Source organism: Exophiala viscosa (assembly GCF_022695815.1).
Source record: "Exophiala viscosa unplaced genomic scaffold EDD37scaffold_2, whole genome shotgun sequence".
Classification (NCBI taxonomy): Eukaryota; Fungi; Ascomycota; class Eurotiomycetes; order Chaetothyriales; family Herpotrichiellaceae; genus Exophiala; species Exophiala viscosa.
The window spans coordinates 4,450,141-4,474,280 of record NW_026944354.1 but is presented as its reverse complement, the minus strand read 5'-3'; the positions used below and the strand labels follow the sequence as shown (position 1 = coordinate 4,474,280).

The 24,140-nt window shown below is 51.5% G+C and overlaps 10 protein-coding genes across 10 annotated transcripts; 5 read left to right on the top strand and 5 right to left on the bottom strand.

The window, feature by feature from the left end:
* The first annotated feature begins 106 nt into the window (after positions 1–106).
* On the top strand, positions 107–1,544 carry EDD37DRAFT_303225 (ornithine cyclodeaminase). The gene has a single exon (XM_062811227.1). It carries the CDS (start codon positions 302–304, stop codon positions 1,298–1,300), a length of 999 nt encoding a protein of 332 aa, XP_062674182.1. The 5' UTR covers positions 107–301; the 3' UTR covers positions 1,301–1,544.
* EDD37DRAFT_303229 (DNA repair helicase rad15) lies at positions 1,544–4,608 on the bottom strand. Its single transcript, XM_062811228.1, has 2 exons — positions 4,272–4,608; positions 1,544–4,218 (listed from the first exon to the last, which is right to left on the bottom strand). The coding sequence occupies exons 1-2, from the start codon at positions 4,286–4,288 to the stop codon at positions 1,788–1,790; spliced, it is 2,448 nt and encodes an 815-aa protein (XP_062674181.1). The 5' UTR covers positions 4,289–4,608; the 3' UTR covers positions 1,544–1,787.
* Positions 4,609–4,621: 13 nt separating this feature from the next.
* Positions 4,622–9,801, top strand: EDD37DRAFT_303129 (armadillo-type protein). Its single transcript, XM_062811225.1, has 2 exons — positions 4,622–5,053; positions 5,103–9,801. The coding sequence occupies exons 1-2, from the start codon at positions 4,754–4,756 to the stop codon at positions 9,576–9,578; spliced, it is 4,776 nt and encodes a 1,591-aa protein (XP_062674180.1). The 5' UTR covers positions 4,622–4,753; the 3' UTR covers positions 9,579–9,801.
* EDD37DRAFT_302938 (S-adenosyl-L-methionine-dependent methyltransferase) lies at positions 9,794–11,256 on the top strand. Its single transcript, XM_062811221.1, has 2 exons — positions 9,794–10,320; positions 10,372–11,256. The coding sequence occupies exons 1-2, from the start codon at positions 10,059–10,061 to the stop codon at positions 11,244–11,246; spliced, it is 1,137 nt and encodes a 378-aa protein (XP_062674179.1). The 5' UTR covers positions 9,794–10,058; the 3' UTR covers positions 11,247–11,256.
* Positions 11,257–12,388: 1,132 nt separating this feature from the next.
* On the top strand, positions 12,389–14,702 carry EDD37DRAFT_302991 (SUN domain-containing protein). Its single transcript, XM_062811224.1, has 2 exons — positions 12,389–13,027; positions 13,074–14,702. The coding sequence occupies exons 1-2, from the start codon at positions 12,614–12,616 to the stop codon at positions 14,238–14,240; spliced, it is 1,581 nt and encodes a 526-aa protein (XP_062674178.1). The 5' UTR covers positions 12,389–12,613; the 3' UTR covers positions 14,241–14,702.
* EDD37DRAFT_302942 (regulator of Vps4 activity in the MVB pathway-domain-containing protein) lies at positions 14,703–16,653 on the top strand. Its single transcript, XM_062811222.1, has 2 exons — positions 14,703–15,187; positions 15,337–16,653. The coding sequence occupies exons 1-2, from the start codon at positions 15,164–15,166 to the stop codon at positions 16,327–16,329; spliced, it is 1,017 nt and encodes a 338-aa protein (XP_062674177.1). The 5' UTR covers positions 14,703–15,163; the 3' UTR covers positions 16,330–16,653.
* A 338-nt stretch (positions 16,654–16,991) lies between these two features.
* On the bottom strand, positions 16,992–17,538 carry EDD37DRAFT_607060 (AP-2 complex subunit sigma; the record flags this gene model as incomplete). Its single annotated transcript, XM_062814946.1, has 2 exons — positions 16,992–17,384; positions 17,434–17,538. The coding sequence occupies 2 exons, from the start codon at positions 17,536–17,538 to the stop codon at positions 16,992–16,994; spliced, it is 498 nt and encodes a 165-aa protein (XP_062674176.1).
* A 240-nt stretch (positions 17,539–17,778) lies between these two features.
* On the bottom strand, positions 17,779–19,496 carry EDD37DRAFT_303156 (MC family mitochondrial carrier protein). Its single transcript, XM_062811226.1, has 2 exons — positions 18,028–19,496; positions 17,779–17,968 (listed from the first exon to the last, which is right to left on the bottom strand). The coding sequence occupies exon 1, from the start codon at positions 19,065–19,067 to the stop codon at positions 18,078–18,080; it is 990 nt and encodes a 329-aa protein (XP_062674175.1). The 5' UTR covers positions 19,068–19,496; the 3' UTR covers positions 17,779–17,968; positions 18,028–18,077.
* EDD37DRAFT_302949 (uncharacterized protein) lies at positions 19,471–21,215 on the bottom strand. Its single transcript, XM_062811223.1, has 2 exons — positions 20,923–21,215; positions 19,471–20,872 (listed from the first exon to the last, which is right to left on the bottom strand). Exons 1-2 carry the CDS (start codon positions 21,103–21,105, stop codon positions 19,874–19,876), a joined length of 1,182 nt encoding a protein of 393 aa, XP_062674174.1. The 5' UTR covers positions 21,106–21,215; the 3' UTR covers positions 19,471–19,873.
* A 751-nt stretch (positions 21,216–21,966) lies between these two features.
* EDD37DRAFT_624756 (HAD-like domain-containing protein) lies at positions 21,967–23,415 on the bottom strand. Its single transcript, XM_062816189.1, has 4 exons — positions 23,073–23,415; positions 22,964–23,004; positions 22,676–22,856; positions 21,967–22,590 (listed from the first exon to the last, which is right to left on the bottom strand). The coding sequence occupies exons 1-4, from the start codon at positions 23,239–23,241 to the stop codon at positions 22,130–22,132; spliced, it is 852 nt and encodes a 283-aa protein (XP_062674173.1). The 5' UTR covers positions 23,242–23,415; the 3' UTR covers positions 21,967–22,129.
* Between the last annotated feature and the right edge of the window lie 725 nt (positions 23,416–24,140).

Below are 24,140 nucleotides of genomic sequence, written 5' to 3'. Positions count from 1 at the left end.
AGAACTTTCTCCACCACTACAGTAATTTCATCCAATTATCCTCGTGTGGCTCTGCATCTACGAGTATGCCCTTATCAATAATCTTCCTGGGTACTCCATACAGCGGACAAGGCCGGCGAATTTATAACATACTACGAGCCAGAAACCTTTCAAATGATATTTAGACATTCTGATCGTCTTCTATATTCCATCTAAGCATTAGCTTGACGAACTGCTTCTTGAGTTGTTGTGATTCGGCACGTAAGCTTTGGGGAAAGCATCCAGCATCGACAGCGCGACTTACACGGGTGGGCATTGAGCGATGCTGGTCCTCAAGGAAGGCGATGTCTACGGCCTTCTATCAAACATCACAGTCCTGGAGTGCAACCACCTGCTGACTACTCTTCACGATGCCTTGCGCGAATGTACCAAGGATAAACATCTGCCTCCATCCGAGCGCAGCATCCACCAGCCCGAGCGAGAGGCCATTACAACGAAACTAGGCAACACGAGCTTATTCATGCCGACCTCAATCACGACTACAACAGGAGTCAAAGTCGTGACCCTGAGCTCCGGTGGCCTGAAAGGAGCGATTAATCTCTTCACACCGGATGGCGTCTTGCTTGGCGTCCTCAATGCCGCGGAGGTCACTGCTTTCAGAACGTCCTTGGCCGTAATGATTCCGTTTGTACGATACCCCCATCCCAAAACCAACATGGTCGTATTTGGGGCAGGTAGACAAGCGGAATGGCATGTGAAACTGGCCTTACTTCTGGGCCCGGTGAAGCACGTAACGATTGTAAACCGGGGACCCCCACGGAGGATGGAGCAGCTCTTTGCAACTTTGCAGCAGAAATATCCGGATGTCAGGTTCGAGGTGCTTCTGAAGTCGGCGCCTGACTACGACTCACGACTACAAAAGTGCCTCCAGGACTCGGACTTTATCTGTGGTTGCACTCCGGCCACGGAGCCGCATTTTCCAGCCTCACACTTGGACAGCAAGCCAAGGTATATCTCGCTCATTGGGTCGTATAAGCCAGTGATGCAGGAGGTGGACTCGGAGACACTGCTGTCCGGCCAGCACATATACTGTGACACCAAGGAAGGTTGTTTGGCGGAGTCCGGAGAGCTCATAAGGGCCAAAGTGACAGAAGATCAATTGATTGAGCTTGGAGAGCTTTTAGACGATAAATCCTTGACCCCGAACGGCAACCTCGTCTTCAAGTGTGTGGGCTTGGGCATAATGGATCTTGTCATGGCAGGAGAATTGATTCAGATGGCACAAGAAAAAGGGGTAGGAATTGTCGTGGACGACTTCTGATTGGCGGACGGCTCGAGCGGCCCTTGGTATTGAGTCCTCACCCTCATTCGGTGCCCCCCAAATAGATCGCAATCTTCGAGTATGATCAAGGCGCCGCATCTGTCTCGATATGTGCCTGGCAGCCACCCAGGCAGAGACAGCAGCTACGGTTCCATGGTGAAGACACAGAACTCCTGCGAAGGGGGACATCATGGAAACTATCCTCCTCCGGGGTTTTGCGAACAGGCACTTGTCTCTCGACGGCGTGGAGCGCACCGAGCACCGTAATTCACCCTTGTGGATGCCGACTGCCGGACACGATAGTGTGTTCTGCTTCATTTGGCTGCAGTATCAGACAATTGACCGTGCCGAAATACGTGTATCCCAAGTCCCAGAGAGCATCGCTAGGGAAAGAAGGCTTCCTCTGATCGCTGAATCGGGTTCGACGGTTGGTTCGGTCCCTGATATCAAAAGTAGTGCTGGCAAGGCCTGCAATAAGTGTGGTCCTTCACCCAACCTCCATGGCTTCCGCCATCAGCAGATCTTCATCAGCGATGATCTCGTCGAATTCGTCGGCCGTGGCCGAATGACCATTGTGGTTGTTCTGCGTCGGTATGCCATTTACTTCGCTGTGCATGTAGTCGTGGAAATCGGCTCCCTCTCTGCCTACATCTCCTTGACCTTTCTTCAATGCTTGCTCCTTCTGGAAGGCTTCCAGCTCCTGAAAGCTCCAGCTGTCTTTGCCCTTGATCGAACCATCGGGTGCCTTTTGGGCGGCACCTAGGGGCTGTGCTATACTTCTGAGAAACTTCTTTGCCATACCAACGGCGGCATCCGTACTCAAGCCAGTCTGCCCATCATGGATTTCTTCGTTTATCCACCTCGGTAGTTGATTGCGTTTCTTTTGGAAGCGTCGATCAGCGAGAACCATGATTCCGTAGTCGTCTTTCCCTCTCAATACTCGACCCAGGCATTGCGCAGCATGTCTCATGGCGTCGAAAGAAAGAAAGTCTTGTTCTTTGATCCTATAGTTCTCTCGTAAAAACTCGAGCCTTGCTTTCAGGATCCTGGATTCCGTGTACTGAAAGGGTGCACCCATACACAGCACTGTGCGGCCATAGTGATGGTCAAAATCGATCCCTTCAGACACTTTCCCGCGAGCGACACAAAGCAAGATGGCACCCTTGCCATTCTCACAAGCAGTGCGATACGTTTCGAGCGCTAGGCTTGTCTCTTGTGCGTCAGGGGTCTCCACGAGAAGCAACTTGTAAGTCCAGATCTGGTCGAGAATGCCCATCCCCTGCCACATGCTGATGATCATCTCCATGTAGAGATAGGAAGGAAAGAACACCACAATACCGTCGGGCGTAATCTTTGCAAACTCAAACAGCAAAGCACCGTAGTTGCGAACGACGCCAGGGTCGGAACGAGATTGGAAGCCGGATGTGATCGCTTGTTGATCCGAACCACGCGTAACAATCATTGGTAAGAAAGACCGTCGTGCCAACGACATCGGATACGATTCCTGCGTAACGGTCGTGAAATTGAGCATCTTAGGGTACATCTCCAGAGGAGACATTGTTCCGGAGGTGACGATGACAGAGGAAAATCGTTCGAACACCGGCTTCATAGCGATTGACGCGTCCAGACAGGCAAAATGCAGTATGGGGTTTGGAACTGTTGCTTGTTCGGTCTCAAAGGGTTCCAGGATCAAGAGGAAACCAGTTTCGTAAGTTGCAACAAGCGTAGCAAAAGTGGCGACTTCCTGAAGAGGCTGATAATCTTCGATATTGGTCAGTTCGAGTGTGCGAACAAGCGAGGTCAGTCGTTCTGCGCAGAACCTCAAGGGCTTGCGCTCGATGAAGGTGAGTTCTTTCAGGTGAGAGAGGAATGATGGTGGAGTTTCCTGAATGACATACAGCACTTTCATGCGTGTTTTCAGGTACTCTATGAATCGCTTCAAGAAAGCGACAAAGTGCTCGGCCCTTCGGATGTTACCTGGGACGGCTTCTTTTAATAGGTCATCTGGTAATGTTGGGTTTGCCATGAACGCATCCTCTCGTCGAGCCTCGTCCGCTTCTCGGAGGCCTTGGACAAGTTTCTGGTACTCATCCTGTAACTTTTGTTCATCAGAGTCCTTCATCTCCTCGATCTTACGTTCGAGATTGTTGGCGCCGCGGGTTGCTTTCCTCAGGGAATCTTCCGTAATGTCAATCGATAAAGACTCGATACAGACGTTGTCAATGTTGTGAGCTTCGTCAAAGACGACGATACAATCCTTTGAGAGTTCTTTGGAGACACGTTCGGCGATTTTTGGGTCTAGAAGATAGTGGTAGGAGTAGATGATAACGTTGCAGAAGGACATCATTCTTCGCGCTGAGAAGTAGGGGCATTGCTTGTGGTCCTCACCGTATCGTAGCAGATCGTCAAGAGTGAAAACGCCCGGGGGAAGTAAATTGTGAGGCTCGAGAAGGTCCAGGTTCTCATGATAGACGCAGAGCTCGACATCTTCTCCTCTTTCTTTCTTCTCCTTGATGAAACCGGCAGTCAGACTGCGACATCTGGCATCAACCACAGCACCACTTTTTTCTCTCTTCACGGATGGATGCAAGCACAGATTCTTTCTGCTGGTTAAACCAAGACCTCGAAAGTCTTCCACATAACCTAGTTGTTCTGAGCGGTATTTCATCAGAGCTTTCAATTCAGCCAAAGCTTTTTCGATCTCGGACATGGTACGCGAGCAATATATCAGCTTTCGGTGCTCAGGGTAGTGTTGCTGATATGCGACAATGAGAGATACCAGGGAGACCGTCTTTCCAGTGCCTGAAGGCATTTCAAGAACGCAATGACCCCCAGCATCGAGGGTCCGCTTGATATCGCACATGTATGCATATTGCTCGGGGTAGATCCGAGGGTATGGGAAAAGCACCGGAAGGTCACTGTGAACAATCAGTCAAAGTTTCGATGCAGAGTGAGAGCAAGGGGCGCTGACTCGATGTAGAACTTCATGATGGCGCGACACCGCGAATTCGCAGGTCAGATCCGAGATGTATCGTTCCCGCATCAGAATCCAGCACTGTCGTGGCCTGCTATGCCCTTCAAGCAGCTTGCGATACAGTAAAGTCCGCTGTAAGTGAAGATCGCAGGCTGCACCCAAACTACGAGGTGATGAAGCAAGTCGAGTGTGCAGTCGTCAATCCAGTGAACGCCACTTGCAGGCAGGAGGACTCCTAACAAATTTTGGCACGCGGTCTGGTGCCCGCCGCAGGCACGACACCGCGATTGCGCTGCCTAAGTTTCATTATCGGAGACGTCATTAAGTGATTAGCAACAATTTTTGAGAGAGATCCCATTCGAGATCTTCCCCGCAAAATCACTACGCCAGGAACCCATTCGCACATGAATCATTTCTCTCTGACAAAGTAAACATTATTTCCGCATTCACGCTCTTGCCGCGAGGCCGACCGCGGCAGCATGAGCAAAAAGTTCCGAGCGCAAGCATCGAGCGCTCGTGCTGCTTCTGCTGCCTTTGGATCGTCCTCGATCGCTTTCGGGGCGCCTTCTACCGGCTTTCAAACTGCGGCTTCCTCGCTATCATACATCGCTGAACAGCCACACCTCGGCGCCATCTCCAATCCCAACCTTGTCGTCGCCCTGAGAAACTTGAGCAAGAAAGACAGCACTACCAAGACCAAAGCGCTTGAGGATTTGGAAGACTATGTGAAATCTGCAGAGTTAGCCGAAGCCATCGATTCGGGTCTTTTAGAAGCATGGGTACGCTCATCTCGTGGTTGCTGACTACTGGCCTGCTCACGCTTTACAGGTCTCTCTGTACCCTCGCACCTCGATCGACAATGCCCGCCGAGTCCGCCAACTCGCCCATACCCTGCAGGGATCTCTCACTGTCATCTCCGGTAAACGAATTGCGCCTTATCTGCCCAAGGTGGTAGGGTCCTGGCTGTCAGGCACGTACGATAGCGACAGAGCCGTCGCCAGAGCTGCCCAGGAGTCGCTCGGACTGTCATTCAATACAGAAGACAAGAGGAAAGCATTGTGGCATTTTTACAAGACCGCACTCATTGACTATGCCGAAGATGCCATTTTCGTTCAAACTTCGAAGACGCTCAGCGATGAACGCTCGACGACCACCGAAGATGCCGAAGCGAAGTTTGTACGCGTGGCCGGAAACGCAATGCACATGCTGAGTCAACTCATTAAGAACCACTTCTCTGGCAATGCAAGAAATCAAGCTGAGGCATCTTCGCGCATCAGCGAGGTGGTACAGAACAAGAAGCTGTGGCAATACTCATATCACGATGACCCTTCCCTGAGGAGAGCCGCGTGCACCTTGGTGACAATATGCGCTCAGTCATTGCCTGACTCTCTGGACTGGACTGCAGTAAGTGGATCTTTCGTAGGCAAGGCCCTACATAGCAGCCAGCTTGGCTCGTCAGGTCAATTATCAGAGGCCATACTCGCCTTAACGATGTTACGACCGGAACTGTGGACGACAGACTATACCTCTAAGACCACTGCGCTCAAAAGACTGCTGCAATACTTGAGGATGGGCTCTCAACGAGGTCCTGCATCCTTCTGGAAGAATATTCCTCCTCTCCTCAAGAAAATACCTTCACAGCTGTGGTTCGGAGATCAGACTGATGGCCCACTTCATGAGCAAACTATGACAAGTCTGCTGGATGCTCTGCAGGCTGGTATTACTTCCTCAGACGAGCCTAGACAAAACCTCGAGACTGCATGGTTCACGTATGTCGAAGCCTCGTTCTGGGCAATCAAAATGATTGATGCGGAAGAGTCCAAATCAGCCGTTTTGTCCAAGAATGTATTGCCCCTGGTAGACAGATACGTTGCTCCAGAACCCCAACAGTTGGGCGCTCTTCCCACCTCTTCGGGCGCTAGGATTGCTGGCAGTATACTTGACAACATTCTTGGATACGGCTTGCGGACTTCCTTCGAGGGGGCATGGCATCAATTTTGTCAACAACTGGTGGACAGCATGAAATTGTCAATGCCTGAAACTTCCAAAGACTTTACAAAATCCCAAGACGGTATTATTGCTCGATCTCAAAGACTTTTCGGCCTCAAAAGATTCGTGCTCGAAGCGGAAAGGTTGGGTGCTGCCGAGAAGACGTATGCGTCGACTGTATTTCAGCAGGCTGATGACGACGTAATGCTCGCTGCGATCGAGCTGTTGAAGTCTCGCAACGGCAAGCCTTATGCGGCTGCATGTATTCTCCAGAACATCTCAGCAAGCATCGATTCACCAGAGAGGATGCAGCCCTTGTTCGATTTTCTGCGTACAGATGGTTTGCGTCTGTTGCAAAGCCCCTCTGCAGAATACATCATGAGTATCGTTATCCGTACCAAGCAGGCCCTGGAGCCATTCGCTTCCGAGTTGATACGATCAGAGGATGGTAGCTACGCTACAAAGGCTCTCTCAAACCTCTTGCGTGGTGTGTCCGAAGAGGAATTGTCCAAGCTGGAAAATCTGCAGCAACTTGTGTTGCGCAAAATCTCTGAGGATTTGGATAACCCTTCAGTTCAGTTTCTGACGACGGCAATCTTTCAGAATCATGATATTCAGTCTACAGAATTTCGACGGCTCTGTGACCAGAAGATACTGGTGCAACTGTCATTAGAGGCGTCCCCAACTTCACAGCAAGCGACCCTTCAATTTCTTTCCAACCTCGTTACCAATTCTCGTTCGAGCCTTTCGACACTTTCGGATCTCTTGGGTGGCGCTTTACTCTCGAAGCTTCTCTTGTTGGCGGATTCTGACAATCCAGAAATTGCAGAGCTTGCTACATCACTGACCTCGAAGCTGAAGTCGGCGTCCTCGAGTTCAGGCTCAGCAGCTGCGTCATCTACACTGGTCGTTGCTGACCAATTGGCCGGTAGAAGCACACCATTGTCCATTTTTGCGCTGATCGACCTATCCAAGGAGATACTGAGAGACAGTCCTTCCGGTGCAAATGTGAGCGGGAGCCTCATGCCGTCCACTTCTCACTGGCAAGGGGCACTCAGAAGTCATACGCAGGGTCGCAGACCTCCTTCTCTCGCTATCACGAGCAGCCTTCATGGAATGTTGTTCATGATTGAGGAGGACGAGCACTCCCCAGCAGATGACGTTCGTGATGGGGACGAATTTTCCCTTCTTTTCAGACTTGTATTATACGCCACGAGGATGCTTTCAGATACGGCTATCGTGGAGCACCTGAGTTCGGAACACCTCCGGACTTTGTACTACTACTATCCACTCGCCCTACAGCTTGTGAACGAAAAACTGACTTTGGAGACTGCAAACAATATTTGGGAGAACACCAGCGACGAGGTTACCGAAGAGGCTGCTGCCATACTTTCTGAAGGAAACGCATTGGTGCAACAGTGGCTTACTGTTGAATCCCTGATCGAAATATGGACGCAAGACATGAACTCGGTCACTGACTTGACGTTCTGGTCGTATCTTCGCGGCCTCACGTTCGTGGACATCATCTCACGTTTTGTGGATGAACACGGTCCTGCGCATATCACGTCACTCTTTGAAGCTGAGTTTCAAGACATGCATCGGTCTCCGAAATTTGTGCGCTCAGCAAGTCTAATCGCCGCCTGCCGGGATCATATCATCAGCTCACAGCAAGGTCGAAGAACGCTCAACGAGTTAATAGCTGCATGCACGGACCTAAAAGCGAACTCCATGTCGGCAAACGGATTGCGATCCTTAATCCTGCTTGATCTGCTTCTCAATGGCGGCTCCGAGCCCTTGGAAGGCCTTCCTTCTCAACGCGTGGTTTTCCTCATGCAAGCTCTCTTACGGTTGGTGACTGATTCATCGGTTGCTCCAGAATATCAAACTCTAGCCATGAGACTGCTTGACCCTGTCTTGACATATACCAAGGATATCTATGGAGACCACTGGAGCCAGCTCGTGGAATGCATTGTGTCAATGTGGTGCGACGGGAATGCTTTGAATGAAGACCTACCCCTTTTACACGCCTCGTTGCGAATCTATGCACGCCTAAGAACCCTTGCAACATCCGAAGATAGTAATGAAGACCTCTCTGATACTTGGAATGCATCTCAAGAATCTCTTGGTGAAGGCCTACTGCAGGTTTTGCAAAACTTCGGAGCGCAGAGCATGCAAACGGATCAGCCACGACGCATAACTGCGGAATTACTGCGAAGACAACTATCACAGGTGTCTTTCGGCCACAACATTGACCTGTATGCCTTGCTTTCGTCGCCAGAAGACGCAATTCGCGCGGCTGCCTACGACCTGTTACATCGCTCAATTCCCGCTGGGCAGGAACAACTCTCGATGGAGGTAGCCTTGGAGAACAAGGCTGCAAGGTTACCTGAAGAGTTATTGTCGCTTCTGACAGATATTCCCGGTGCGACATACCCATTACGACAAAGCTATCTGCTTGGGTGGCATCTGGTTTTCGATCATTTTACAACTGCTTCTTACAAACTTCAAGAGATGTACGCGGCGAACATCAAGGACAAGAATGTGCTTCCAGGTCTTCTCGATCTCTTGTGTGAGATTTGTCGAATCACTAGTGGAAGGCCGTTAGACGCTTCCAAATTCGACCTCATATCATTCGAGTATGGCTCTAGTGACAATGATGAGCAAGAACAGCAGAAACTCGCTACGCATCTGTACTATTGCTGCTTGTTGTATTTACCAAGTCTTACGCGAGGCTGGTTCATTGAGCAGAAGAACCGTGTGAAGTCACCTTTGGAAAGCTGGACCCAGAGATACTTCTCTCCAACCCTAATGGTAGCTGCAACTCGAACGGTCACGGAATGGGCGGCGAATCAACCACAGGACGATAGCGAGGCCCCAGTCACTGTCAAGACCTCCCTGAGCGGATCTGAGGCAGTTGCGTCTATCGCCGTCGACCCCGAATCTCCGCCAATATCCCTCGCTATCTCACTACCTTCCACGTATCCGCTGGACTCGCCTACGGTGGCATCCCGCTCCAGGGTCGGAGTCTCAGAGAAGAATTGGCAGTCATGGCTAAGGACTTTTCAGATCATCATATTCAGCACCGGCAGTATTATTGAGGGCCTCATAGCCTTTCGACGCAACGTACAGGGTGCATTGAAGGGCCAAAGTGAATGTGCCATATGTTACAGCATTATTGGCACAGATATGCAGACTCCCAATAAGCGTTGTGGTACATGTCGCAACACCTTTCACGGGTCATGCCTATTCCGCTGGTTCAAGAGCTCCAATAGCTCGAGCTGTCCACTCTGTCGAAACAATTTCAACTACGCTTGAAGTGCGTATCGACCTGCGGAAGCCAGTCACCGGCAACTGTGCCTGGAGGGAAGTTCGATGAGAGACCTCCATTACAGCGTCAGTTTGGACGTGAAAGTGCAGAGTCATTCCATGATAGTGGGTGGTGGTATTACTAGATCCGAAGCGAGTCCATAATACCTAAGATAATGAGGAGATGCTTCAAAATAATCCACAACATCAATATAAGCTTCGAAGTTCAGACTGATATTTCGCTCACCTCGCATGAACTACGACCAAGATCAGCTCTACTGGTCATTGGAAAATTGTGAAGATCATTGTAAATGCTGGTAATGGGACCTGTTCATCAAAGACCCGGGTCACCGTGAAAGTTGCTGAGACAGCTCAACGCTCGGGATTAAAATGTGAATCCGATCATCGTCCCAGCATCTCATATGCCAAGGCGTCTTGCCAGAGATCAAGCAACCAAAATATCATGGCAATTGAACCACATCACCCGTTATGTCTGCACCATCAATACCGAATTTGAACACGCTGCGTAGTGGAGGCTTGCGAGGTCGAGGAAGAGGGCGGGGTGGTGCTGCGGCTGGTCCTCCGGGTAGTCAAAGGACGGCTCTACATGATGAGGTCGTACAAAACACCGACAACGATGCGGCAACTTCTCGTTTGAGCGCGGTCAATGCAGGATACCTCGAAGATCCCTTCGCTGGCCTACTGACACTTGGGGATGCTGTGTCAAGACGATTACCGCTGATGAATCGAGGTAAATGGTCGCAGTGCCTACCTTCATTGGCCCTCCTTTAACAGAAGATAGGCACCTATGCACGTACAACTGGGATTGACAGCATTGTCGACACATTTTTGGCGACAGGAGGAAACGCCCGCAAGCAGATTATATCACTTGGAGCAGGCAGCGATACACGATTTTTCCGCTTGAAGCAAAAGCGTCGGGACCTAAATCTTGCCTACCACGAGATCGACTTCGAGAGCAACACCAAAAAGAAGATTGCCCGCCTGAGAAGCCCACCCTTTTCCCGTGCCGCAAAGACACTCGCATCTGTGGACATGGAAGCTGCGGACCTTGTGGTCTCCGAGGACGGCGCGACATTGTCATCGCCAGACTATACCGTCCTCCCGCAAGATCTACGGCAGCTCCAGCACGGTAACGGGACCTTGGGGAGCGTCGATAAAAATCTATCAACTCTGATCATCTCGGAATGTTGTCTCATCTACCTTTCACCGCAACATGCAGATGCCGTCCTGCAATACTTCTCCGACCTTTTTCCGACAAGCACGCCTTTGGCGATGGTGATATATGAGCCTATCCGACCTCACGATTCGTTTGGCAGGACAATGGTCAGTAACCTTTTGAGCAGAGGTATCCACCTGCAGACTCTGGAGAAGTATGCCGGTTTGGAGGAGCAAAGTCAGAGATTGCAAAAGCATGGGTTCAAGGCCAGCAGTGATGGGACGACAGGAAGTTCGGAGGCGGTTGACGTCGACTTCATATGGCGAGAATGGATACCCACAGAGGAGAAGGAACGGATTGAGGGTCTGGAGTGGATGGACGAAGTTGAAGAATTTGTTCTCTTTGCCAAACACTATTGCATCTGCTGGGGCTGGCGGGGATATCAAGGGAGTGAAAGTGACCTGTGGCATAGGTTACCCAGTCCAACGAGCAAAGCATGATGGGCACCATACTACGGTACCTATCTGTGACACCAAACACTCAGGGCTTCCAGTGGTCCCATCCTCGGTGTACGGCAGCAGGTTATCCATAGTATTATCAGTCTGGATGATCCTGCTGGAGCATTGACACACAGTTGATCTCGTAGAAGACTCGCACTCATGCTACCATGTAGAGACGCGTACACACGTGATTGTTGTGATTCTTCCTCTTCGACTTGTTCCTCCTCGTACGTCATGCGATTCATTAATGGCTCAGATCGCGATCTCTCCCTCTCTGGCGTGTGCCACATTTGCCGATTTTTACGAGCTACTCGTAACTGTTGTCCCCTGTCAATCAACTTTGTCATCAGTCACCGGCACTGTCAACAAATGAATGATCATCAATTGCTATTTCACCGTCACTTTCTACCGACCATCTCGTATACGTGAAGTCATCGACGTCTCTGCGGTGTTGTGCTCTTCAGCCACATCCGCCGTCGTCTCACTATATTAACAGTGCTATGGTAATCATCCCCAAGGTTGCTCGTCTCCAAATCAGGGGCATTCTGGGGGCAGAAAGACTCCATGAGACCTGCGGCTGGCATCTGCATCACATTCGAACACACAGCAGCCGAGATGAACGAAAACGAAGACTGACTGCTTCGGAGCGGTCTCGTCTCTGAGCAAAGACCACCGTGGACGAATATTCAGAGGCGAGGACCCTTGCTGCCCTTCTCGATAATCAGTGCCGAGATTACGAGCAGCATTCCATGGCACCTAGGAAGTTGGCACCCCACAGCAACGGCCAGCAGACACAGAACCACTCGTCATTCGATGTCCACACGGGACATTGCTCGAGGAGCTTCAGCCACAAGCGGTTGAAGCGCCGGCTTCAAACTTATGGTAGGGGTATTTTTCATTCGCCCACTGAAATTTGACGCCGCTGAAGCGGGCCGCCGGCTTGACACGGTTTTGATTGACATGCCTGGCCATTCCCCAATCTGCAAAGTAAACAGTGGAGCGGCTATGCGCCAGCCTTGCATGGCTCGAGAGCCGGTCTGCTGCTACGAGTACTTGCTACAGATCAATTTGCACTCCAAGCTTCGCTTGATTTTGATCTGCGTCCCCTTTATCCTTTCGCAGAGTTTTGGCACAACCTCGTCCTTTCCTTTCTTAGTCTTGGGAAGGTTTTCGTCGTCGCTGGTTTTTGTTGTCGTCGACTTTTCTTTTCGCCCGTTACGCGCGAATCTGCTCTGTGAGCACCCACGTTCCTTACCACAACACCATTTGGAGTCGTCGCAACGTTGTATACAGCTCGCAATATCCTTCGCAAGTCGACGCTCATGCAACGACCACCATAAAACGAAGGCTACGATCTACCGTTCCCAATGCGCCGACGAGCGTTCACTGCGGGCGCAAGCGCTCTGCTGCTCCTCACTGCGTCAGTTGTCAGCGCGACACATGGAGTTCACGATCACCTTGAGGCGCTACACAAGAGACACCGAGCAAACCGCCATCTGAATGCCAGATCAACCGCCGAAAATGGAGAGCATGGGGTGGAGATGCGATCCATCAGCGAAAGCACCTCTCAAACACAGGTAGAGAAGCGTAGTGGACAATGCGCCTTTCCTACCAACGCTGGCCTGGTATCGGTCACTCCAAACGAGTCCAATGCTGGGTGGGCTATGAGTCCCGACCAGTCATGCACACCTGGAACATATTGTCCGTACGCTTGTCCCCCAGGCGAGGTCTCGATGCAGTGGAATCCAAGTGCGACCAGTTACACATACCCACTGTCAATGGTAAGCTGCTCACCGATCTTGTAATGCCTCTGCTGACCTGAGACAGGATGGTGGCCTATATTGCGATGAGAATGGCAATATACAAAAGCCGTTTCCCAACAACCCCTATTGCAAGTCTACCGAGACGAGCATTGGCGTCCAAAACAATGCGGGCGATCATGTGTCCTTTTGCCAGACAGTCCTCCCTGGGAATGAGGCCATGCTGATTCCCACCTTGGTGACGGATTCTGCGACCTTGGCTGCCCCAGACATGAGTTACTGGTGCGAGACCGCTGCACACTATTATATCAATCCACCTGGAATAGACACCGAAACTGCTTGCGTTTGGGGAACCAATGCTAATCCCTACGGTAATTGGTCGCCCTATGTGGCTGGTGCCAATGTCGACGCATCGGGGAACACGTACATCAAGCTTGGATGGAACCCGATCTACCTTGAAGAGGCCACTCCCTTCCGGAACGAGATGCCAACCTGGGGTGTCGAGATCGACTGTCCCAACGGCGGCTGCAATGGCTTGCCTTGCGCGATTGACCCCAGCAAGAACAGCGTCAACGAGATGGAGGGAAGCTCTACCGTTGGGGCTGGCGGTGCCACCTTCTGCGTGGTTACGGTTGAGAAGGGTTCAAGTGCGCAATTCATCGTCTCCAGTGCTGGCGGAAGCAGTAGTAGCAGCAGCAGCAGTAGCAGTGGCAGTGTCAGCAGCTCAAACACCAGTCCCAGCAGTGGCGCTGGCAGCTCCACGGCCGCCTGGACCAATGGTGGACAATTCTATGAGTCCTCCGCCAGCTGGTCAGCGTCCGCGTCCACCTATGCTTGGTCCGCGTCGTCCTCCACCACGACGACGCACGCGCACACCACCTCTGTCGCATGGCCCACAAGCTCGTCGACAACATCATCGACCAAGTCTTCCAGCACAGCGGAATGGAGTCCTGTCGCTTGGAGCTCAACAAGCACGCACTCCTCGAAGCAGACCCAATCAACTCATACACCCTACTACTCCTATTCCAACTCAACAACCACTGCTACCAGCAGCTCCTTTGAAGGGCTATCACAAACCTCCGTTGTTGTTGTTGATGCTACTGCGACTCCATCAGGACCAACCTCATCGGTATCACCATCAATCAAGCCTGCAACGGGCGCCGCTTCCTCCGCCCAATACTCTCTGGCCAGCCTGTTGTTTGGCCTGGCTCTCTATGGCTTGGCCACACTGTAAGCTTGAGGATTCTTCCCTTTGCACTTACAGGCACAAAATCTTCATTCACTCAGGCACGCCTTGAAATTCTGGCCGCAGCTGGACTTGCAGACAAATTGGCCGGTTGTACCGGCCGAGACTACCTTTCTTCTGTCAACACTTTTTCATACATGACACCTTGATCGAGACATTTCTTTTCTTGTACGCAGGACATTTGGAAACATTCTGGAAATGCTGGGGAAGAGTAAGTGTTACTCGCAGACCTCTGAGTTCGTGTCTCGAGTAGGGAATTCGAGCGCGAGGGAAAAATAGGGATAGTTGTCTGGAAGATTCTTGATGGAACGTTGTGGAAGCATATGGTTCGAAGCCTTTTATCTAACGATGACCACGTCTACCTTGCCTTGATTTGTTCCCATGGCAGGATCCCTTCAATCCTCGGGATAGGAGTTTGTTGCTTCGCTTGGGGGCCCGATTTGGGATATCTTTGGCTTGGGCCCGAAACTTGCAGATGAGCGAAGGTTCGAAGTCACTAAACAAGTTTGCTTGGAGACTCTGTAGTTGACTTTAATGTATATACTATGTATCGAGCATATACAATCAAGATTGTGCTTGATGTGTTCCCAGATACTGTATTGAAAGTGATGCGGCGAGGCTGGCCATTAGCAAAACTTCGGAGTCTATGTTGATTCCCCTCACAACTACCCACCTTGCCAGATGCATCCCACCAACGTTGCACAAACATCCACCACATGCTGCTTGACTGTACCATATCCCAATTGAAGGACTCCTCCAGTACCTGTCACAGACTTTGAAGAACACTCAAAGACATCTTTTGTGGACCAGCAATAAGCAGCGTGCTTGAATACACTTGCGCTCAAAGATCGAGTTCTCGTGCCTCCCGCCTACCTCTGTTTCCGCCTGAGAACAATCAAGCTGCAATCAGGATGCCAGCGGCATCGCCTCAGACAGTACGTCTCCAACAACCACTCCCTCAGATGTGCTTTCAGCTTACACGTTATGCCCTGTCCATTTCTGTTGCCTACCGGTTCACTCTACTCTTACCCCCTCATCTTATTGAGCACGAGACACCACCGCTCCTCTAACACTTCACCCGTAGGTCAAACTGAAATCCACCCTCCGCCTCCTCATTCCTCGCCTCCGAAATGCACAAAAGAAAGACACCGCGCTGTCCATCGCCTCTCGACGCGAAATGGCCGAACTCCTAGTCCAGTCCCGCGATGCCTCCGCACGCATACGAGTCGAGAACATTATTCACACCGACATCACGGTAGAACTAATGGAGATCCTGGAACTCTACGCCGAACTCCTCCTCGCCCGTGCAGGGCTTCTGGACGTGCGCGACAAGAACGTCAAGGAAGGCACCATCTCCGGCAGCGATGACACGGGCCTGGAAGAGGCCGCCGCCAGCATCATATACTCGGCGCCTCGACTGCCGCGGGACGTGCGTGAGCTGGGTATCGTTCGGAACATGCTGATCGAGCGGTTCGGCAAGGATTTTGCGCTCCGCGCCAGCGAGAACCAGGACAACTGCGTCCCCGCCCGGGTAGCGGATAAGTTGAAGGTCGACCCGCCCAGCCCAAAGCTGGTGCAGGCGTACCTGGAAGAGATTGCGCGGACGTACGGCGTAGACTGGCCGCCGCACAGAGAGGATGTGGAGGAGTTGAGCAAAGAGGTCGACGACGAGGCTGACGATGACGATGGCGTGGGAGGCGGGGCTAAGGAGCCGCCTTTAGTGGCTGACGGGGCGGCGGCGCCTTCGACGCCCGCGAAGCCGAACAAGATCGACATCGGTTCTTTACAGAATGCCACACCGCCGTCGAGTCTCGCTCTAGGCGGAGCGAAAAGTCCAGTATCGGTCGCTCCGCCTGCACCCAGAACCGACAATCCTAGTCCAAAGGTCAAATTACCAGGAGGCGGAGAGATCAAGCCTGACCAGAAGGCCAAAGCGGCTCCGGCGACGGGATCGACGACGAAGGCGAAGACCACGACTTCATCAGGAGGCGGAGGAGCTGCGTCTGCAGGGTCGGTGCCTGGCAAGGTGCCTACAGTGGATGATCTTGCGCAGAGATTTAAGGCTCTTCAGAGATGACAGTGGTTTACATTGTATAGATACGTTATGATGAGACTATGAACATGTGCTCAATTAAGCACTAAGACGACTCTACCTTGGGGCGGTCTCGTCCCATGGCCTTTCCTGGTGTTGTTGCACGCGAGTTATCCAGGCAGCCGTGTCAGTCATTGTGTCCATGGAGACGTCAGATTCGATGACAATCCGGAAATGTAGGGTTCGAACATCACAGAAATCCTCTCGAACGGACGATCATGCCTCCACAATGTTCGTTCGCGGCCCTGTTGACAAGATGATATCTTCAACAGCGCCCTGACCTAAGGTAGGATGACCTGAATGGAGGTGGAGTGCAGATTATTCTGCCGTTAGAAGGATGATCAGGTCGATTCGGCGTTCCTCCTTTGTGACCTCTTTGCCATACGTGTTTAGTGTCGGCACCCGACGCTTGCTGGTAATGATGATATCTATACTGCAGACAGTCTTGCTCGTCTTGATAGTCTGCAAATAGACTTCGGCGTCGCCTTAACCCTCACACCTGATGGACTCGCAATAGGACGCTTTGTACGACGAGGTGACTTGTCGAACTCAGTGTCCGACGCTCTTCTGTAGAGCGGTCCACAATATGTCTGTCTGCTTGCTCTGCCCACGTTTTGTCGGCCCTTTCATGGATGTTTTCACTTGTCTCACTCCAACTTATCCAAGTGTTCCAGTCTCGTCAGGACGACCTGCTTACTCGTCTCTTCAATCTCTCCGGCCAGAAAGACCTCGTCGAGCATAGCATAGACCTTGTAGAAGTTGAAGACGAGATCCAGCTCGCAGACGTTGCCAAAGAACTGATCCAGCACTTCGACGAAGAAATGGATAGCCTCAAGATACGCAAGTTCGTTGTCATTCGCGTCGACACATACACAGAAGAACAGGCCGGCGTACCGCCGATAGACTATCTTTGTGGACGACAGGTTCTGGCGGACAAGTGGTTGGGCATGGGAGGACGACGCAGACGTGCTGGGTGCGGAGCGAAATTCGACGAAGTTGGACTGGTATTTCTGGTCGCGGGGAGCGATGAGCCGGTGGACCTGATGCATTCAGTGTGTTGCCCTCTCGCAATGACTCCGGGTCTCTCACCTCGCCCTTCAACTTGACCTTCTCTTCATCTGTGTACGGCGCATACCACTTGGCTAGCCGTGTCTTGCCCTGGCGGTTCTGCACCAGGATGAAGGACAAGACCATCGCAGCGATGGGGAGGACACAGTCGGGTCAGCAACAGATTGACTCCTGCGTCGGCTGCCAGTAACTTCTCATCACTGGGAAATTGTGTTGGAGGGGGATGAGACGTGAGTTCCTCCGTAATCAAAGTCCGGGGTGAAAGTAGGATTAGGGGCTAGGGAGGCCTGCTCGGCATAACGGCAAGACCGATTGGCCGCCTCTAAGTTAGCCAGGCACTGCACCCAACGACAAGCCAAAACTGATCAAGGTTGGAGACACTTGAATCAACAATCCTTTTACTACGATACTTTTGAGGTCACCGTGCAGAAGCCCTTCATCAGTACAAGCGATGGCAACTCAGTCAAAAGAGGCGGATGAATGGCACATTATGCCCTAGCACGAGATATGATTTTGAAACTGCCTAACCTAGACATTATTTGCACCAGGATCTTGTCTGCAACGCCGTACTTGTAAAAGGGACCATCAACCCAGGATGGCTTCGTAGCAACTTACGATGACAGAACATGACCAGTCCACGAGCATATTGAAATAGTGCTCTCCGTTCATCCAAACGTCTTGTTCATGAACTTGTGGGCCAACTCGACGCCGACAAACGTTGCTGCATTCGCCGGCACGGCTCTCGCCAACGCAGGCCCGAATCCAGGGAAGAATGATTTAATACCTCCATTTCTGTAGAGACTGCTGATAACACCTCTGATCGTTGGGTTTCCTTCTGCAGTCTGTATTCTCGACTTGATCGTGTCGACGGGAAAGACTGGAATCCACATAGCAACACCGGCCGCACCACCCGCCGCCATGACGGCCGGCAGGCTGAGCTCTCCAGTCGCATTGCCATTCGCGTCCTTGGGACTCAGGCTGCGCTTCACATACTCGTAGACAGCAAAGTATGCGGCCGAGCCAGGTCCGTCTCGAGCCAGCGTCATGGCGCTTCCACGGAAAACAGAGCGGATGCCGCCTTCCTTGTACAACTGTCTGACAACATCAACTCCTCCGTTGTACTTGGGTTTCTCTCCCGGCGCAAGTTCTTTCTGGCCTTGGATCTGCAGAAGGACCTTGACCCGTTCGAAGGGCGCGGTGATAAGCGTCATGGGGATGGCAGAGAAGAACCCCGCTGAAGATATTTGAGCAATGCTGTACTGAGGCGTATTGTTCACCACGGGCACGGTGGAGAATTTGTTGACCAGTGACTTGCCCATATCGTATCCCCAAAAACTGACGGCGAACATGGGCGTCACGCCCACCAGAGGTGCAGACACACCGGCATATAGACCACGGGCCAGCCCTTCTCGGGCAATCGTCTTTCTGACCACATCCAAGGCGCCAGAGTATACACCCTTGTCGGCCGTCTGTAGTCGCACCTTGACCAGGTCGAAAGGATGACCGACAATGACGGCGCAGATACCACCAACACCACCTGCAGCAAGGGACCTCAAACCTGAGACTGCCCCTTTGACTGTTTCTTTCGCCTCCTCTTTGAGTTGTTCTTTCGTAGGGAGCTCGTCTACGGACGTGGGTATCGTTGAGGGCGCCATTACATATGTGACGAGAATGTGGTCGAAGGAGAATCCGACAAACAGGATCTTGTTGCGGTAGAGTACTCTTGGCTGGTCTGCTGCAAGGGTGGAAGGGTTGCTCGGTTGTGTCAAGGGCTTGCTTCTGTTCCTCCTCTATGAGCGCCGCACACGGCTAGTAAGGACAGTGGTGTATTGTCGCCAACGACCACGAGGAGCGGCACTTGCAAATCGCGTGCTGGTGGAGGACTCGTTCAAGGCGACATCATGGTCAATATGTTAGGCTGGTAACAGTACAACAACTTTTGAAAGATTCCGACACGTTCAGCCTACCAGCCTTTCCTAGAAATGTGATCAACGAGAGGAGAACTTTTTCTACATGAGATTTGAGAACGTGTGACGGCAGTGTGCAGGCCTCACTTCCACATGGCCGACCAAATCATGCCCTTTCCAGCTGTTACGAGCCTAAAGCTTTCAAGCCGAGGCTCGGAGTTTCAATCACCTTTGGGCCGTGGTGCCTGGGCAAGGCTGGGCATCAGTGATTCGTAGGCGTCACTGCGGGCGGTCCCCGAATGGTTTTCGCAGACATGGAGATACTCGGCAGTCTGAACAAAGATCCGGCAACAGCTCGGCCACCAGAGATCAAAGTGATGGAAAAATAGTATGTCTCTTGACTGTTTGTGTTCAAGGTTGTTCGGGTCTAGAAAAGTAGCCTACCCAGTCACGACGCCCCTGTTGTCCTCATTTTAATGTACAATGTGTGGTATATCACAGAAGCCATTAAGGCGTTCATGTTGAAGTAGGGTAGCGCGTAATGTACAGCGCGTTCAGTGCGGACGCGAAATTCCATGCACCGTCTTCATCATTTCTCCAAGTTTGTCACCAAAGATGAGGTGCGCTTCGGCCACCAGGACCATGGTGAAGGCAAGCCAGAACGCCATGACGATCAAGGCGACTTTGACCATGAGTTTCAGAAGGCGAATGCGGCTTGCCCAGGGAAAGCTTCTCCAAGCCTCAACCAGGCCGATCTTTCCTTGACCACCAATGATGGCTGGAGTAGTCTTGCCACCAAAAGTGCGGTCAAAGGGGACAATAGTTTCGTCCTCCTCGGGAAGCATGGATGCCGCCACTCTGACCAAGGTAACGCTAGCAGGAATCTGCAGGAGCACGAAGAGCATGATAGTCAGGAACATCGCCATAACTCCCTGTGCTCCAACAGCATATAGGTCTTTTCTGCCAGGCTGATATTCGGGGTTGTTCATATGTTTGAGAGATCCAAACGAACCACAGACAAGCATTGGCAGGATGTGAACGACCTGGTTGGAGGTTGCCCACAGCGCCACCGCCGGCGCAATCTTCGGCCATGTCTTGAGGGACGGAATGCGTTGATACCATTTTTGCGCGCTAGCCTCGGAAATGACAATGTGCACCCAAGTCATGTGTAGCGTAGCCAATGCCGTCTCAGCAACAATGGCAGCAAAGGCGACACCGAGTCGACTGTGAAAGATGCTGGCGATTATCCCAACAAGGAATCCGGTTGCCATGTTCCAGATCAGGAACATTGACAAGCCGCGGAGTCGAGACCAGTAGCCAGCACGGGCTCGAAGATGAAGGATGGTCTCACGGATCGAGGCTGTGATCGGCTTGTTGCGGACGAGGAGGACTTCGGCGTCATCTTCACCATCGTTTTGGGTAGTCTTTGGGGTCGTGGCCGCATAAGCCGGAGGATCGCTAGGTCCAATGACATCGACTGGAACATAGGCAGCCGTCTCGGGAGACTCGATCATGCAAAGAGTAGGGAGTAAGTGGCCGTAGGTGTAACCGATCTGAGCCGAGTTAGATACCAATTGGAAGCGAGCAAGAAGCATGAACTTACACCGAAGAGAAGGGCGATGAACAGCAGGCCGGTCGCAAAGAAAAGTAGAGCCGCCAGGGCCGGTACATGAGGAGGTTCATCATCGCCTGGTTGACCATGGCCACCCTCTTTTGCGGACAACAACCCATGCACGTCGTGGGCAGCTTCAATGCCGCGACGAAGCAGCTGAGTGGAAAAAGTCATGCCTGTCGTGGAAATATGATGAAGATACAGCCACGTGAGTGTCTGCTTACAGAAAGCAGGAAGGGGAAGAGGCAAGATAGAAATGGGAGACCGGCTTTATTGTAAGCAGGCAGGACAGTACAGTACGACCTTTGCAGCAGGCCAGGAGAGCACGGGCAGTGCCTAGCGTGGTCAGCCTAACTTAAGTTAATGCAGTCTGCGTAGTGAGTGCGTAAGCGTTTCACAGGCACAAAGAAGAACGCCCAGTCAGATGTTCTTGGGAGTCGGGAGTATGGCACAACCAACAAAAGAGCCAATAACGGCGGCCGCATCTGTCTCTGGGTGAGAGTATTTTTGGACTGCGCCACTCCTTGGATTGCGTGTTTGGTATTAGGCTTCGTGCCACGTTATGTACCACAGTAGATGTCGTGGTCCTGACTTTATGCACACTTTGGCTTTGTCTACGTCTATACTCTGTACTCCGTACGCCTGTGCGGATGCAGGCAGCTATCTGAGAACAATTGATACTATACAGAATAGTCACTGGTTTTATCACAGAGCGTGGTCATCCCTTCTGGCCCCAACTTCCAACACCAGGTGAATCAACAGTCTTACTATGTGGTACTCTCAACTTGCAACATAAGCGACTGCAACCAATGAAGATAAAGAAGTCACAAAACGTTGTTGTTCGACGAGAGTCCTTGACTACCATTGCTCGTGGCCGACCCCGCATCCTCTGATGGATGAGGACGCGCTACTGTATCCCTGATTACCATAGTACTCTTTCAGACCTGCTGAGAGAGGGTTACCCAGACATTACTCTTCCATAAGCAGGCTGCAGCTTGTGTGACATTATCAGTGCTGGATGGAATCATACACGGTAATACTACTTTGATCATGCTTTTGACGAAGATTAAGTCACTCGACGGTTGTTCTACTGACCAAGATGCTTGATGCTTTTGCGCCCTCAAATCACTTCAAGCCAATTTTCCTCGTGATGCGTCGCTGAATGCTGAAGACCATCTCCCGGTCCACATAGCTGACCTCACAGTCCAAGCTGCTCAAAGCTCTCCACCACCTCAAGCTCCTTCCTATCAGCATCCAACAGCGGCGGATTCCCAGGTCGGTCCACCACCTTAGAGACCATCCCTGCTTCAATCGCCGCACGAACCTCCTTGACGTTATCGCTCAAGAACAGAATCTCCTTCGGATCTTGCTCTAAATCCTGGGCTATATTCTCGTAGCTGCTTGCATCATGCTTGAGTCCAGCATTTGTCGTGTCGAACCAGGCCTTGATATCGTCACGCCGATCTAGGACGGCTTCAGGGTCGTCTGAAGAAGCAGGGTCTTTGATATGTTGAAACAGCAATTTTTGCGCGAAAATCGAACCGCTGCTATAGATGACGACCTCCATAGATTTGGACCATTGGTCCAGTGCGGCAAGGACATCCGGGTAGATTGGCGTTGAGTAAGCGTGGGACTTGTAGCCATCCTCCCAAAGGTAACCTGGGTTGTCATGAGCATTGGATCGACATTTCGCGGAATGGCCCATGGCAGAGGCGCAAAGTATTGCTAATGGCAGTTTCCTTACCTTGAAGATTCTTCAGGTAAGCGATCTTGACATCTCGCTCGGTAAGGTCCTTGACATGAGCTTCTAACGCTTCAGGTGATGATGAGGCCGACTCAGGAAATGCATTCCGGTAGGGCGTGAATGCCGGATCATCCCATTTTGTAGCCAGTACGTCCGGCAGAGCTTTCAGAGCATATGGGAACTATTTAGTCTTGTCAGCCGCTTGATCGTCTTGGAGATGCACTTCGAAAGCCTTCTCTCTGGCTCGTATATCGCAAAATTCCAGTGCACGCATATAGGTATCCTCACAAGCGTGTCTTTTACAAAGGTGATTGGACATATAGTACCCTCTAACATGATCCAGCGTCAGCACGATCCTATGATCGGTTGAATCTAAAGGTGGTAGGCCATTGCCTACCTATATCCAGAAGAACAACCTTGACAGTCTTCGAAGGTTGATCAGGCTCTTGCTCAGGCTCCTGCACAAGCTTCTCTGATTTTCTCGGTGCTTTTCCGGGACGAGGATCAGAATCTACCTCAGCAGCAGGGCTGCGTGAGCGTCTCTTGGTAGACCGTGTTGACACCATCGAGGATGACAAAGTCGAGGGTTTCCCTGTTCAGCCTCCTAGCTGTGCGGAATACAGTGTTCAAGCTCTCCTTGCCATCTCCCAAGGTCTAAATAGTATGAAGCTGACTCGGAAATGATGAAACTATTTGCTTCGGTGCGTTTAGGATTCACGGTTCCTCCTGAATCGGAGTTTCTCAATAATGGCTTTGATCGACCTACAGCAACCCACTTTAAACTCACATGTCTTTTTGCATGCGTTATACGGAGTATAGAGAGACTTCAACATCAACAAGACCCTCGAGCAGCTATACCGCACCTCACCACACCATATCCTGCCACTCATATATCAAACTCGTGGGATTCTGCTCAACAATCACAGACAAAGCCATCCGCTTCTTGGCCAACAAACAACCATGTTGGTTTCACAGTTAATGGGCACTTTGAGTGAAGGATTGTTCTGTAGCTCCGTAGTACCCAAAAAACCTCCTCATAAGAATGGTTTCACTTACCACCAACCAGATGAACACAAGTTCAATCTGCTTGGTGGAAAAGTTTTTTTGGTCATTCTCCGCGGGATCGAGAAAAGCTTCCCTCGGTGCCTTAGTCAGAATAACTTGTCGCTCAACAGTATGAGTCGTGAGGCGCAGACTGTTGAACTGCCATTGCTTCTCTACATCGGCGGCAGAACCCGTTTGCCTGATTCCTCGTGCTGCTGCCACACAGCACACTTGACCTGATTGTCATGGCGCTGCTTGCACTGCCGCACGTTCAGCCACTGTGGGTGTTTGGGGAAGATGACTCGTCCAACAACAAGACGCCTTTGTTTGTACATCGAGCTTCTTGATGTTCCTCAACACAAGCAGTTCAAGTGCCTCCTGTATGGTGTTCATTAATTCGAGTCCGCCGACCACTCGAGAC

What these genes read in the sequence shown, in the direction of transcription:
- EDD37DRAFT_303225 (XM_062811227.1), top strand. Translation starts at nt 302, where the DNA reads ATGCTGGTCCTCAAGGAAGGCGATGTCTACGGCCTTCTATCAAACATC.
- EDD37DRAFT_624756 (XM_062816189.1), bottom strand. Translation starts at nt 23,241, where the DNA reads ATGGTGTCAACACGGTCTACCAAGAGACGCTCACGCAGCCCTGCTGCT. An exon ending in GGTTGTTCTTCTGGATATAG is followed by an intron (nt 23,005 to 23,072) that starts GTAGGCAATGGC and finishes GGATCATGTTAG; the next exon opens with AGGGTACTATATGTCCAATC. An exon ending in CCTTTGTAAAAGACACGCTT is followed by an intron (nt 22,857 to 22,963) that starts GTGAGGATACCT and finishes AAGACTAAATAG; the next exon opens with TTCCCATATGCTCTGAAAGC.
- EDD37DRAFT_302991 (XM_062811224.1), top strand. Translation starts at nt 12,614, where the DNA reads ATGCGCCGACGAGCGTTCACTGCGGGCGCAAGCGCTCTGCTGCTCCTC. An exon ending in ACACATACCCACTGTCAATG is followed by an intron (nt 13,028 to 13,073) that starts GTAAGCTGCTCA and finishes GACCTGAGACAG; the next exon opens with GATGGTGGCCTATATTGCGA.
- EDD37DRAFT_302942 (XM_062811222.1), top strand. Translation starts at nt 15,164, where the DNA reads ATGCCAGCGGCATCGCCTCAGACA. An exon ending in CAGCGGCATCGCCTCAGACA is followed by an intron (nt 15,188 to 15,336) that starts GTACGTCTCCAA and finishes CTTCACCCGTAG; the next exon opens with GTCAAACTGAAATCCACCCT.
- EDD37DRAFT_302949 (XM_062811223.1), bottom strand. Translation starts at nt 21,105, where the DNA reads ATGACTTTTTCCACTCAGCTGCTTCGTCGCGGCATTGAAGCTGCCCAC. An exon ending in TCATCGCCCTTCTCTTCGGT is followed by an intron (nt 20,873 to 20,922) that starts GTAAGTTCATGC and finishes AACTCGGCTCAG; the next exon opens with ATCGGTTACACCTACGGCCA.
- EDD37DRAFT_303129 (XM_062811225.1), top strand. Translation starts at nt 4,754, where the DNA reads ATGAGCAAAAAGTTCCGAGCGCAAGCATCGAGCGCTCGTGCTGCTTCT. An exon ending in CGGGTCTTTTAGAAGCATGG is followed by an intron (nt 5,054 to 5,102) that starts GTACGCTCATCT and finishes CACGCTTTACAG; the next exon opens with GTCTCTCTGTACCCTCGCAC.
- EDD37DRAFT_302938 (XM_062811221.1), top strand. Translation starts at nt 10,059, where the DNA reads ATGTCTGCACCATCAATACCGAATTTGAACACGCTGCGTAGTGGAGGC. An exon ending in ATTACCGCTGATGAATCGAG is followed by an intron (nt 10,321 to 10,371) that starts GTAAATGGTCGC and finishes AACAGAAGATAG; the next exon opens with GCACCTATGCACGTACAACT.
- EDD37DRAFT_303156 (XM_062811226.1), bottom strand. Translation starts at nt 19,067, where the DNA reads ATGGCGCCCTCAACGATACCCACGTCCGTAGACGAGCTCCCTACGAAA.